The following is a 13766-nucleotide window of genomic DNA, read 5'->3' on the forward strand; positions in this document are numbered from 1 at the left end:
CACACCTGCACTCTCCAACAAGAGAAAAAATTAAACTCCAGCTTGCCACTAGACTATTCAACCACTTAACTCCTCTATACAGTTCACACTCACTGTGTTCCCTTTGATTAACCCACTTCCCTTGCCAAACAACTGGATCATCATCTCCAACAACTTAGATTACCTACAGATGAAGCCCATGGAAAGTTGGAACTTAAAAGTATACGAAATATTATCAGCTGATGATGATGTAATGATTTCTTGAAATATGAGGTAATGATTTCTTGAAATAGCTGATGATGTTCACTGTACGCATAAAGTATATCAATTGCAAAAAAAAAAAAATGCACTGTTCAGGTCAATCGACCGGACGACCGGTGGGACAACGAGGCGTTTGACGTGTTCCCTGGGCCTTTTCGTGTCTGTTACACGATTTTGGCCCTCGACGGCTTATTTTCGAGCTTAAGTGTGAAAAAAATGCAATTTTTTATTTAGTTCTCAAACCGAGAGTCTCATGCTAGTTCCGTAAGTCTCCGCAACTTGCCTTGGACCCTCCCGAGGTGTTTGGGGCATTTTCCGGTCCTTCTCGTGACTGTTACCCGGTTTTGGCCCCCCCGGTGTCCTATTTCCAAGCTTAAGTGTGGAAAAAGTGTCTCTTTCCAACTTAGTTTTCAAACCGGGAGTCTCCGTGCTAGTTCCGTAAGTTTTCACAACTCGCGGTGGTCACTCCCGAAGTGTTTGAGGTGTTCCCGGCCCTTCTTGCGATTGTTACATGATTTTGGCCCCCTGATGGCCTACTTCCAAGCTTAAGTGTTAGAAAAGTGTAATTTCCGATCTAGTTTTGAAATCGGGAGCCCTGTGCCTGTTCGTTAAGTTTTCACAACTCAAATTGGTCCCTCCTGAGATGTTCGAGGTGTTTCCCAGGCCTTCTCGTGATTGTTACATGATTTCGGCCCGCTGAGGTTTATTTTCAAGCTTAAGTGTGAAAAAAGTACCTTTTCCGATCTAGTTTTCAAATCGGAAGTCCCGCGCTAGTTCCGTAAGTTTCCACAACTTACGCAAGTGTTTCACGGAATTGTTGGAGATGTTCCACAGGCCTTCTCGGGACTGTTACATGATTTTTTTGGCCCCCGATGGCCTATTTTCAAACTTAAGTGTTTAGGAAGTGCATTTTTTGACTTTGTTTCCAAACCGGGAGTCCCATGCGAGTATTTGGGAGGCTTAGCTTGATTTAGGTTGGAGTTTTCTATTTATTCGGGAGGCTTTTCTAGGAACAAATGAAATTACAATGGGCTTCATTTGATTGAAGGGTTGATATCATGTCTTTAACAAATTAGGAGCAATTGAAATAGGCGCATGCCTCGGATGCGCTTCGTTAATGTCATCTCACCTCAGGGATGGCAATGGATCGGGTTTTGAGTGTGATTTCTTGCTTTTAAACTTAATTAATTTAGTGATACAATTTTATACTTTACTTTACTATAAACCTGACAATTTTGACCTACCTACCGCTATAGTTTACCCTACCATGGCACAAATACAACCGGGCCGAGGAATTTTGCCATCCCTCAGGTGCACCTTACTGCACTTTGTGCCTAAGTGCGTGCCTAAGCACGCTTTTGATGGCATTGGCTTAGATTTTACACACATTCCATAAAACATACGGTGTCAATGATTAAGGATGTGCAGTCTACTACCATGTTGTGTTCTTAAGTATTGTTTTTTTCAACATATAGGAATTAGTAATGTTTTTTGTCAATTTTTTATAGATTATTCCTGATGCATCTAGAGAAGGGAACCCAAACTTAGATTAGGTTATTGACCATTGACCAAAATAAAATAAAGAGATTAACTTATTAGTAAGTTTTAGCATGTTGCACAAGATTTATAAGAATGTCTAAACATATGAGTGATGATAATGACGTATTTATGTCACGATGGACATAATGCTCTTCAAAAAATTTGATAAATATCCTTGAATTTCTGTAAAACATGGGAATAGCTAACGTGGAATATGATTTCAATTTTTAAAACATTCATGAATAAATAATGCAAATAATATTAATTTTTCTAAATTATTTCCAACATCTCACCAATTTAACCTGCATGGATAGCCTAGTTGTCAAAGGAGTGAACTCTTGGATGAGATATAAACTCAGATGCTTTGGGTTCAGCTCTTGCTGGCATCTAGACCCTGTCTTGGAGAGGTTCTTCATCATCCAAAAGGAAAAAAACCTCGCCAATTTTAAAATTTGGTATTGCTCCTCAGCATCTTAGGTAGACGTCCTAATTAGATACCTCTTTAAGTTTCAGCTGAAAATTCTTGGAATTACTTTATGGATTTAATGGCAACTACTGAACCTCTTCAAATTACTCGTCTCATTAATTTAGAAATTCCAAATTTGTTTTGGTTTCAGCTCTCGTTTCTTCTTCTCTGTTTCTTTCTCTCAACATCTTCTGCTTCCTTTGTCTCTCTCTTCTCTGCATATTTTTCTCTTTTCTGCATAGCTTAGCTTCGCTTCTTCTTCCTCTTCTTTACTGCTTTCTTCTTTTTCATCTTCCCAGCTGGTTTCTTCTTCCTCTCCTCAGCTGGTTTCTTCTTCCTCTCCTCTGTTGCTTTCTTTTTCTTCTTCTTCACTGATGTTGCTTCTATTCTCTGCTTCTTCTTTGAATCTATTATCTACTTCCCCGCGTTTGCTACTACTCCTACTACTGCTGATTTGTCTGTTCTCTACTGTAGCTGTTGTTTTCTCTTCTCCCTAACTGTTGTTGGATCTTTCCTCTGTCACTGATGTTGCCTTCTCTCTTTCTTCTCTACTGCTGCTGCTGATGATGATGATGATGAGGATTTCATCCGTGCCCAATTACTTAATTTGTTTACTCTTTGCTTGGTGCCACATATGTGTTTTGATGGAATTCCTGTGAGAAACCAGTTTACTTGTTTGGGAGTTTGGGCTGAATGTAGTAAAGTTCTCCATTTGAGTTATATCACTTGAAATTTTTTCTAACCAAAGTACCAAACTAAGCTAAATCCGAGAGTACATAGGAAGGAGAAACTTCGGAGCAATTTTTTGAAACGTAAACATCTCTTCAAACTCGAGATGGGTTTTCTTCGACAAGAGGGGTTTGATGTAATGTGGTCCCATAGGAAAAGATTAATTGCTGATTACTGGCATTGGATAAGCTTATTGCTGTATGTTTATTCCTTTGCTTTGATTCTCTGTTTTATGAACGTATCTCTGCAACATCTACATAAACTTGGGATTGTACACAGGGATGTAAAACCAGCAAATATTCTTGTAAACGTCATCACCATTTTCTAATTTGTTTTGTTTTGTTTTGTTTCTGATCTTTTTGTGGGTAAGATTTTGTGTTTCCTATTCAAGTGGTTGAATAATATGCTGCTGCCGCCTCTGTTTTTTTATTTGTTGGCAGCTTGACGAAAACCTTCGTCCACATCTGGCAGACTTTGGTTTAGCAGAGGAGAACTGGAGATCATCTGGAAAGCCAACTGGTGGTTTCCATAAAAAGAATATGGTCGGCACACTCATATATGGCACCTGAAATATTGAGAAAGGAGATACATAATGAAAAGTTAGATGTATATAGTTTCGGTGTGACAATAAAGTAAGAGTTTGACATAAAATTAATGTTTTTTCTATGCTCTCTGCCACTTTGAATTATAGCAAATCAAAATGCTGTTTTATCCTTTGTACCTGATGATGTTTTACGAGACGGACAAGAAGTTTTTTGAAATGCTATATGTTGATGACAAGTTAGTGATCGTAGAACTATGCTTTGATACTGAAATATATAGCCTGCACCTGTGCTTGTGGACTCTGGTAGCTCCAAAAGGTTTATTGAGTTTGCTCTACTAATTGTTGGCAGAAATTGCAGTCTTTAGTAGCTAGTACTTTGTCAGTTAACATTCTTGAGAAGTTGATGACAGATCCAATGATACATGTTGGACATTTCTTCATGTTAGATGCATGTCCAAATATGTCAATATTTTTTTAGATCCGGACACATTTTGGACACTCGGGGGACACGTGTGTCCATCACTTAGGAAAGGTGATAGGATTTTGTTAGTTAAATTAGTTATTGGACAAAATATAGTAAACGTTATTAGTGCTTACGCCCTCTAAGTAGGATTAGATGATTAGACTAAGAGAGATGATTAGATGATCAGACTAAGAGAGATTTTTTGGACCAAATGGATGAGGTATTACAGAAAATACCCGTATGAGAGAACCTTGTTATAGGTGAATATTTGAACAGCCATGCAGGAATAGATAAATTAGGTTATGAGAGGGTGCATGGTGGGTATGGTTTTGGTGAAATAATAAGACTGGAGAGAATATTTTAGTTTTTGCATTGGCTTCTGACCTAGAGGTAGCTAATACTATGTATAAGAAGAGAGCCTTTAAGAGTGTGTCAATTAGGAGCCAAATAGATTACTTTCTAGTAAGAAAAGTGGACCACTTAAAATGCAACAACTGTAAGTTGATTCCTAGAGAGAGCCTAACGTCTCAACATAGGATTTTTGGTATCAGATTTATGCTTTAAAGGGAAACACCAAGCTAGGAAGAATATTGAGCGCTGTAGGATGAGATGGTGGGTCCTAAAAGGGGATAAACTAGAAATATTTAAGAATAGAATGGACGATGAAGGTATTTGGGACTTGGAAGAAGATGCTAACATTATGTGGAACTCAATAGCCAATTTTATGAGGAGAATCTCAAGGGAAGTCCTTGGAGAGTCGAAAGGAAAGAGATCCAACTCTATGGAAAGGAGGAAGAGAAAAGAATATACAAACTTACTAAGATAAGAGAAAAGAAAATAAGAGATTTTAATCAGGTTAAGTGCATCAGAAGTGAGGACTCTAAGGTGTTGGTAAAGGATAAAGAGATTAAGAAGAGGTGGAAGAGCTATTTTAATAAGTTGTTAAATGAAGAACATGGAGGAAGGTCAAAAGGGGAGGAAGTAACCAGTAATAAGGAAAATCAAAACTAAGGCTTTAGGGCCTTTGAAGTGGAGATTGCACTTAAGAAGATGAAATTGAATAAGGCTTTAGGACCCAATGATATCCATGTTGAAGCTTGGAAATGTTTGGGTAAGAAGAGGGTTGCTTGGTTGAATAGGTTATTTAGCAAAATTTTGTTGACTAGGAAAATGGAGTGGTGGAAGAGTATTTTAGTGCCAATTTATAAGAATAAAGGAGATGCCTAGAATTGTAACAACTATAGAGGAATCAAGCTGATGTGTCATATAATGAAAGTGTGGGAGAGAGTAATGGAACGTTGATTGCGAGATATAATAGAGATGTCAGATAATTACTTTGGATTTATGCTCGATAGGTCAATAATGGAAGTGATCTATTTTTCAAGGAGAGTAATAGAAAAGTATAGAGCAAAGAAAAGATACATTTATATGTTTTTTGATCTTGAAAAAGCATATAATAGAGTCTCTCGGGATATAATCTAGTGGGTGTTAGAGAAGAAAAGAGTGACAAAATGTTATATTGATGTGATTAGGGATATGTATGAAGGTGTGGTGACCACTATTAGATTGTCGGTTGGAGAGACAAGTGAATTTCCAATTACTGTGGGGTTACACCAAGGATCAACCTTAAATCCTTATCTTTTTGCTTTAGTCATGGATGAGTTGACGAGAAATATTCAAGATGATGTGCCATGGTATATATTTTTTTGCAGATGATATCGTGTTAGTGGATGAGAGTAGAGGAGTTAACACTAAGTTGAAGACTTGGAGAGAAGCATTTGAATCTAAAGGATTTAGGATAAGCAGAAATAAGACAGAGTACATGGAGTATAATTTTAGTAATAGTAACGATGGAAATAGAGGAGAAGTGAATATTGAGAACCAAGAACTACCTAAGTGTGAACATTTTTATTATTTATGATCGATTATCACAACAACTAGGGAAGTTGGAGAAGATGTGGTTCATACAATTAAGACAGGGTGGCTTAAGTGGAGGAATGCGTATGGGGTACTGTGTGATAAACGAGTACCCACTAGATTAAAAGGAAGGTTCTATAGAATGACTACTAGAATAGCGATATTGTATGGGATAGAATGTTGGGCAACTAAGAAACAACATATAGATAAGATGAGTGTTGATGAGATGAGGATGCCAAGGTAGATGTGTGGCAAGACTAGAAAAGACAGAGTTAGAAATGAGTATATTCGTGAGTGGGTAGGAGTTTATACCGATAGAAGATAAGCTGAGAGATAATAGATTAAGATGGTTTGGTCATATACAATGAAAACTAACAGAGGCAGCAGTGAAAAGATGCAATATAGTAACGGTAGAGGGAAGTGTTAGGGGAAGGGGAAAACCTAAATTGACGTGGGCTAGTGTAGTAAATAGAGATATGAATCTCCTTAATTTGACTAACCAAATGGCTTTTGATAGACTCGAGTGGAGAATAAGGATTCATGTAGCTGACCCTATTTGATGAGACTTAAGGCTTGGCTTGGTTTGGTTTGGTTTGATTTGGTATTAATTAAAGTATTCATATGCATGGCATATAATAAATATATAAAACTATTTATTTTGCAGGTGTCCTTCACATGTTGCATCTTGCATTTTTTGAAATTTGTTGTGCTAGCGTGTCCATGTCATGTCTCTATCGTGTCTCTTGTCCATGTCCATACTTCTTAGAGTGTCTAATAATGGATTAAACACTATTTTCTTGGGCTGACTATTTTCATGTCGTACTTGTCAAAAAGCAAATAGAATGATTGGTCATCTTGATCATTCATGAATGCCTTAATTCACTTTATCTCACAAATTTCATTTCGTGGCAATGTAATAACAAGAAGGGTATGCATGTACTTTATATTGTTAGATTCGGGGATAACATTTCAATGCTAGATAGTATGTATAGACCAGTCTTTTGCTTTGTTATCTAGGTAGCTTATTTCTCTTATCTAGGTAGTGGAGTGGTGGCGATAGTAGTAGTAATGGTAGTCGTAGAGGTGAAGTGGCGACAGTGGAAGTAGTGGTGGTGGTGGAATGGCGTTTACAGTAGTGGTGAAGGTGGTAGAGGAGATGGGTGGTGAGAGAGAGAAATGAGTGAGAGACAGATAGAGAAGAGAGAGGAGAGAGAGAGAGACAGAGTGATGAGCGAGAGAGAGACAAAGTGGTCGTTAAAAGTGCATTTTCTTGTAGTGGATCGATAAATCGAGAGGGAGCTCAGTAAATAGAGAAGACGGGAGTGCTGTGAGCAACGCAAACACAGTGGGAGAGAGAGAAAGAGAAAGAGATAGAGAGTGAGAGACAGAAAAGAGACATAGAGAAAAGAGAGATGGATGAGAGAGGCAGAGAAAGATAGAGAGGAGAGATGAGCGAGAGACATAAAGAGAAGAGAGATGAACGAGAGAGACAGAGAGAAGGATAGAGAGAAGAGAGATGAGCGAAAGAGACAGAGAGAGAAAAGAGATGAGAGAAGAGATAGATGAGTGAGACACAGAGAGAGAGAGTCAGATAGACAAACGGACAGAGAGAGAAGAGTGATGAAGATGAAAAAATGGATGAAAAGATATAGACAGAGAGAGAGAGAGAAAGAGCGAAAAGAGATAAACGAGAGAGAGACAGAGAGAGATGAGCGAGAGAGATAAAGAATAAGAGAAGAGAAGAGAGAAAAGAGAGACAGAGAGAGAAGAGAGATAGCGAGAGAGAGAAGAGAGATAGAGAGAGAAGAAAGATGGACGAGAGACACAGAGAAAGAGAGAGACAGACAGACAGACAGAGAAGAGTGATGAGTGAGAGAGAGAGAGAGACAGACAGAGAAAGAAGAGTGATGAGTGATGAGTGAGAGAGAGAGAGAGAGAGAGATAAAAGAGACAGAGACACATAGAGAAAGAGAGAGACAGACAGACAGAGATGAGTGAGAGAGAGAAAGAGAAGAGAGACAGAGAGATAGAAAGATGAAAAAATGGGTGAAAAGAGAAATGTTCAAAAGAGTAAGACGACGTCGTTTTTATTTTTTTATTTTTTTTTGTAACAGAAAAATACCGTTGCATTTATTTAAACCATTTTATGACTATATATATATGAAGCCGTCTCAAAGCCACAATATATATATAGATATATATATATATTTTTTTATTTTTTAATTTTTTTTGCAACGGTACGTATTACAATCGCAAAAAACTCTTCCGTTTTCTTTTTTTTTTTTTGCGACTGCAGCTGGTACCTTTTTTTTTTTTGCGACAGCAATTTCTGTCGTCAGAAATACTCTTTTTTTTGCGACGGCAAGTTGTGCCGTCTCAAAAAGTCACATTTTTTTAGACGGGAAGTTGTGCCGTCTCCAAAAGTCACATTTTTTGCGACGGCAAGTTGTGCCATCTCAAAAAGTCACATTTTTTGAGACGGCAAGTAGTGCCGTCGCAAAAAGTCACATTTGTTGCAACGGCAAGTTGTGTCGTCTCAAAAAGTCACATTTTTTGAGACGGCAAGTTGTGTCGTCGCAAAAAGTTCCGTCTCATAAGCCCACTTTTCTTGTAGTGATACCATCCAGTGTTGTCTTGGGGATCCTTCGGTACTTGTGGGAGAAGGGAGACAATGGAGGACACTCACTTTCTTATGCCCCAATGTGCGGTGAGAAGGATATCCATGTGTTTGGAATCTTTGATGGTCATCGAGGTGCGTCATAAATTAAGAGCTACTTATTTTCATCCTATTGGTGTATTTGGTACCAAACTCAAGCAACAGTGGATTTTAATGAGAACTAAAGCTCATGTGGGTGATCACAATATTAATTAATAAACAATTGCTTGGGCATCACTTGAAGTGTTTCTTAATGAAACCAGAATGACATAATGAGCATTACAAAGCCCAACTATTACAAAATGGAATTGTTTTGGAAATTAGTTTTAAGAAATAAATGTTTAAATTCTTGAAGAATTCCTTTTTTTTTCTTTTTTTTAATAATTCTTTTTGGTTATTTCCAAACATAGCCTATGTGTCGTGCATTAGTTGCTCTAGATTACAATAAAAATGGCAAGATCAAATGCAGGTGCAGCAGCTGCTGAGTTTTCTGCTCGAGCTCTACCAGGATTTTTGCAAAGTCTTGGTTCCATAAAAAGGTTTCTTCCGTTCTATTATTCTTGTGGGCTCTTTACATTCTATAATCTATATATGAATCTAGTTAATAAGAAGTACATATTTTTATTTTGTATTTGATAACAATGCAGTCTGTCCGATGCATTACTAGAAGCATTTGTCAAGACAGATGTTGCATTCAGGAATGAATTGGATTCCCATCGTAAATCTAAGGGAGTTATTCAGAAAGACTGGCATCCTGGTTGCACAGCCATTGTGGCTCTTACAGTCAGAAACAAGCTTTTTGTTGCTAATGCTGGCGATTGCAGGGCAATGCTATGCCGAGCTGGCAGTGCTTATGCTCTAAGTAAGGTGAGATCGGACTTGATTTATCAACTAAATGACTGTGTAGTTGAAACATTCTATTAGAATAAAACATGGACCTTTTTAAACTTATTTTATTAAAAATTGTCTCCTTTGCTTACCCAAATGGGTTAAATTGTTCTCCAACTAATTCAACTTGATGCTGTAGGATCATGTTGCAAGTTGTCCCAAGGAGAGAGAACATATTATCAGTGAAGGGGGACAGGTCAAATGGCAAGTTGACACGTGGAGGGTTGGGCCTGCTGCTCTCCAGGTTTTCTTCTTATCCTTTGCTTAACGATATTCTAGAAAAATGTGTAGACTATTGTCTTCTAATATGGTTGTCTATTGTGAGGAAGTATATAATATAAACTTATTTGTTTCGTCAAATTCTTTTTGCACCAAGTGTTAAGACACATGGACCACCACTACAACCCATATCTAGGGATATCTTGAGCATTATGATTACCAAAAATACTTATGATCACTAAAACATGAGAGAAAATATAAAAGGTAAGGAGTTGGTCCTCGCATCCTACTCCAACTTCTGAGCGTAGCGAGGAGGCTCCTTGTGTCCTGCATCGGCTAGTAGTTATATGGAGGGTTCATCAGTTGTCACCATGAAGAGGAACATTATGCAAGTTGGGCTGAAAGCATTCGATGTGGTTGTTGATGAGGTTGATCGCAAGAAGATGTGGGTTGCGAAAAAGGGTACATCTCTGCAAAGATCCCTGATGTTGGGATTTGAAGTTCCTTTGTTGGCTCAAAAGAAGCTTCTTAATTCCTGAAGAGAGGTCTTTTGGGCAGTCTCAACCTCTCGGAGGGCGCATAGGCTTTTGGAGATCTAGAGACTGGTGAATAGGAGTGGTTGCGCCTTGAGGTTAGGATTTTTGGGGCAAATCAGTGGTAGGTTGTCACACCCCACCCCAATTTCATATTAGAAATCTAAGGCATGATGGTTAAGGGTTTAAGGCTAGTTAAGATTATTAAGTTAAAATAGTGAGATCTTCTATTGTAAGTTCATATTAGATTATTCACCCAAAAAAAAAAAGTTCATATTAGATGTGGACTGATTCAAAAGAGTAGGGTGATTAATGTATGTTTTAAAGCCTAATTTAGTGTTCAAGGGTTCAACAACAAAAATGGAAACGAATAGCAAAGCAAATGATTTAGATTTCAATAACCAGACTTGCTTCATATTGTGTGTGTTTATAATCCTAGTGTATAAAAGTAGCACACACCGAACTCTGTTTCCTCCCTACTCAAATCCCATTACATTACACGAAAGAAATAGTACAGGTACAACTTTCAGGTATATACATTACACTTTACAATCAGCTCACAACAGTACAGTAAAAAAATAGGGTAAATTACATTAAACATGACCTATTTTTGAGTTGCCCCCTTAATGTTTTAAAGGCAACACTTACCCCCTTTGAAGTATATGAATTACAAAAGTCATTAACACTGTTAACAGAAATTATTAAGTTACCCTTTTACCCTTCAATTGTATTGCTACCAGACTACCATTATCTTCTTCAACCACTACCTAATTTCTTCCAAACCCTATTCAAATCAATTCAATCCCAAACCCTTAATTCCACAGTGTCTCCACAATTCCGATTAACAAACACAACAAATTCATTTGACAAAGGGAGTAAAGTCAGCCACTGTGAATCACCACAACAATCCCATATTTTTGCAGGACCTAATGATCAACAAAGGGAGTGAAGTTTGGGGGTGGCAATGGAGATGGGGGTGTTGTTTAAGGGCTTGGGGTTTTGAACTCATTGAAGAGAGAGAGAGAGAGAGAGAGAGATGAGGGGTTGGCAATGGCTGCAACAGCTTACGGCAATGGCAATGGCAATGGCAACAACGGTGGTTGAAGACAATGGCCCACCTCTCTTCATCTCACTTGCCACATGCAACCCCTCTTCCAGCCTACACCAACTCCTTTTTTTTTCTTTCTTTAACCAATGGCATCTCCTTCATTGTTCCTCCCTCCTCCCATCTCTGCACCACCACCTAATTTCCCCCACCACTCACCACCTCCCCTTTCGATTCCCACCAAGCCGAAACCCCTTCCCCACAGCCTCCCTCCCACTGATCAAACACCCCAATACACTAAAAGCCCTATATTAATTCAACATATGTCCACTAAAATCCCCCCACCTAATCAACGTATCACCATCAAAACCCTCAATTCTTTTGCTGTGGAACTTTTTTATCAAATCATAATGGCTTGGCTAATAAGGGTCGTCTAGTTGGTATTAGCCATGAGAGTTTCTGGTTATGGCTTGGCATTTCTGGCCATGTAGAGTTGCTGGTTGTGTATATATATACGATGTATGTATATATAATAAGGCTTTTTTAGTCATAAATTTTTAATTACAATATGATACATTTATGCCAAATGACTACCGGTGTGATGACAGAAGAGGTGTGATGACAGAAGAGGTTTAGAGTTACAAAACAAAACTATAAGCGGGTTGAGTGTTGAATTTTTAAACATTGATTTTTAACTTGACAATGGGTCATAGTTGAGGGGGGTTTACTGTAATTTACCCTAAAAATATATATGTTGTTAGAATAGGAAATTGATAGAATAGGAAATTGATCAGAATTATCAATATAAAAGGGAATGAAGTCTAACTCATTCCCTAACTGTTTCTTTTCTCTAAACCTACATATGTGTATATATATGTATGTATGTATATATATATTAATATGATTTACCCTAAAACATTGATTTTGGTTCTCTGTGTGGTGTAGCTAAAATTAAATACAAGGTTGAGTATAGGAAGATTCATAGTTCTCAACCAAACTTGCTAGCATGTCCACCAACAAAGCACACCTACAGTAGGCAAACGTTTTTTCTTTAATTTGTTAAAGTTATATATTCCTTTATTTTTATTTTTCCTTCATGTCTTGGGAGGGCCTGAACCTTGCACCTTATCTTTTTGGGTATTAAGAGATAGCACTGAGCTAATAGCTGATATTTTATTTATTTTATTTTTTAAATTCTAAATAATGAATTAGAAACAAAAGGTTGGTTTCTATTTAATGAGGTTTCTGTAAACTAGATTTGAAAAATAAAGAAACAAGAAGAGGGTGGGTAAACAGGAACACATGGTCCCTGCCCGGCCCCACTCTTTGCCCGTGCTTCCAGTATTCAACATGATGTGAAAGCAATAATCAATAATTTGTGGTTGAATTTGAAGTTTATTAATCACATATTTTTTACAGGTTACACGGTCTATTGGTGACGATGATATGAAGCCTGTTGTAACTGCAGAACCTGAGATAACTGAGACCATACTGTATGTAGAAGATGAATACTTGGTAAGGTCCTTTGATCTGATAATCTTCTGTTATCTGGGGTTTGTTATTTGTGTGCTACGACAAACTAATAAATGGATTTGTGGCTTCTAAATAGACTTTTATGTACAGTTTCTAGGGAAATCAGAAATTTTCAATAACTGCAGTTGCATCTGCTTTAATCACTTTAAAAGCATTTGTTCTATATGCCATTACCAAACACAATTTTCTGTAGTGCCTGGATGATCATAGCACAATTCATGTTCTTACAATTTGAAATTTGTAGGCCCCCAATTTAGGAGGTCCCGTACTTGGAAATGTTATTAGCAAGACAATAGAATAATCCTGAGATATATTATTGAAGTTTGAAATCTGTAGCCTTACAGAACAAGATTTTCTCCAAGTGTTTCCCACAAACACTCCATTAATACCAATAGTTTAAAAACCCATTTACGAATGATGTGGAAAAGAAGTAACACAAGCTTTTAGAACAATAAACTCTTAAGAAGTTGAATTTAAACAACAAAGCTCAAATGCAAAAGAATATGGAAGTTGAAGCTCAAAACTTGAAAGATCTTGATGGGTATTACATTTAATCCTTCATCCCATGTTTGTAGACATGTAAAAATCTTGTTTTTATTGCCCTTCATCTCATTTTGGTCGTTCCAGTGCAGTAAATGCGTCTCTAGCAGTTGAAACGAAGTAGCTGTTGCATATTTTAGAATTTAAATTTTGCGAAGGAGTCAACTTATTTTGAATCTAGGTGAAATCTGAAGCTCTCAGAACTTTTCTTAAGGGATTCGATTTATTTTGTCAAGGAGTTGACTAATCCTTTTATCTGCACGACAATTGCAGTTCAGGGTCGACTCATTTATTTGAGGTCGACTCAAGACCTTCAATGTTTTTAAGATTTTCACGTGTTAAGCATCTCAAACTCATCCAAAACCCTTTCTAACTCCAAAATAATTTAGATAATGAACATTTAATCATAAAACAAATATCAAAGACTTATTTTGGAGCTTTTTAATCTCAATCA

At 37.4% G+C, this 13766-nt stretch overlaps 1 protein-coding gene across 1 annotated transcript; it reads left to right on the forward strand.

Annotated features, from left to right (window-relative positions):
• The first annotated feature begins 9004 nt into the window (after positions 1-9004).
• LOC145816103 (protein kinase and PP2C-like domain-containing protein) lies at positions 9005-12976 on the forward strand. Its single transcript, XM_082912345.1, has 4 exons — positions 9005-9093; positions 9202-9421; positions 9582-9686; positions 12659-12976. Exons 1-4 carry the CDS (start codon positions 9005-9007, stop codon positions 12842-12844), a joined length of 600 nt encoding a protein of 199 aa, XP_082768471.1. The 3' UTR covers positions 12845-12976.
• Positions 12977-13766: the final 790 nt, after the last annotated feature.

The sequence above is a fragment of the Camellia sinensis genome, unplaced genomic scaffold (genome assembly GCF_055761805.1).
Source record: "Camellia sinensis isolate YWXY unplaced genomic scaffold, ASM5576180v1 Unanchor3, whole genome shotgun sequence".
Taxonomy (NCBI): domain Eukaryota; kingdom Viridiplantae; phylum Streptophyta; class Magnoliopsida; order Ericales; family Theaceae; genus Camellia; species Camellia sinensis.

Coding starts and splice junctions, on each gene's coding strand:
- LOC145816103 (XM_082912345.1), top strand. CDS start 9,005: ATGGCAAGATCAAATGCAGGTGCAGCAGCTGCTGAGTTTTCTGCTCGA. Junction 9,094..9,201: donor AGTCTTGGTTCCATAAAAAG/GTTTCTTCCGTT, acceptor ATAACAATGCAG/TCTGTCCGATGCATTACTAG. Junction 9,687..12,658: donor TTGGGCCTGCTGCTCTCCAG/GTTTTCTTCTTA, acceptor TATTTTTTACAG/GTTACACGGTCTATTGGTGA.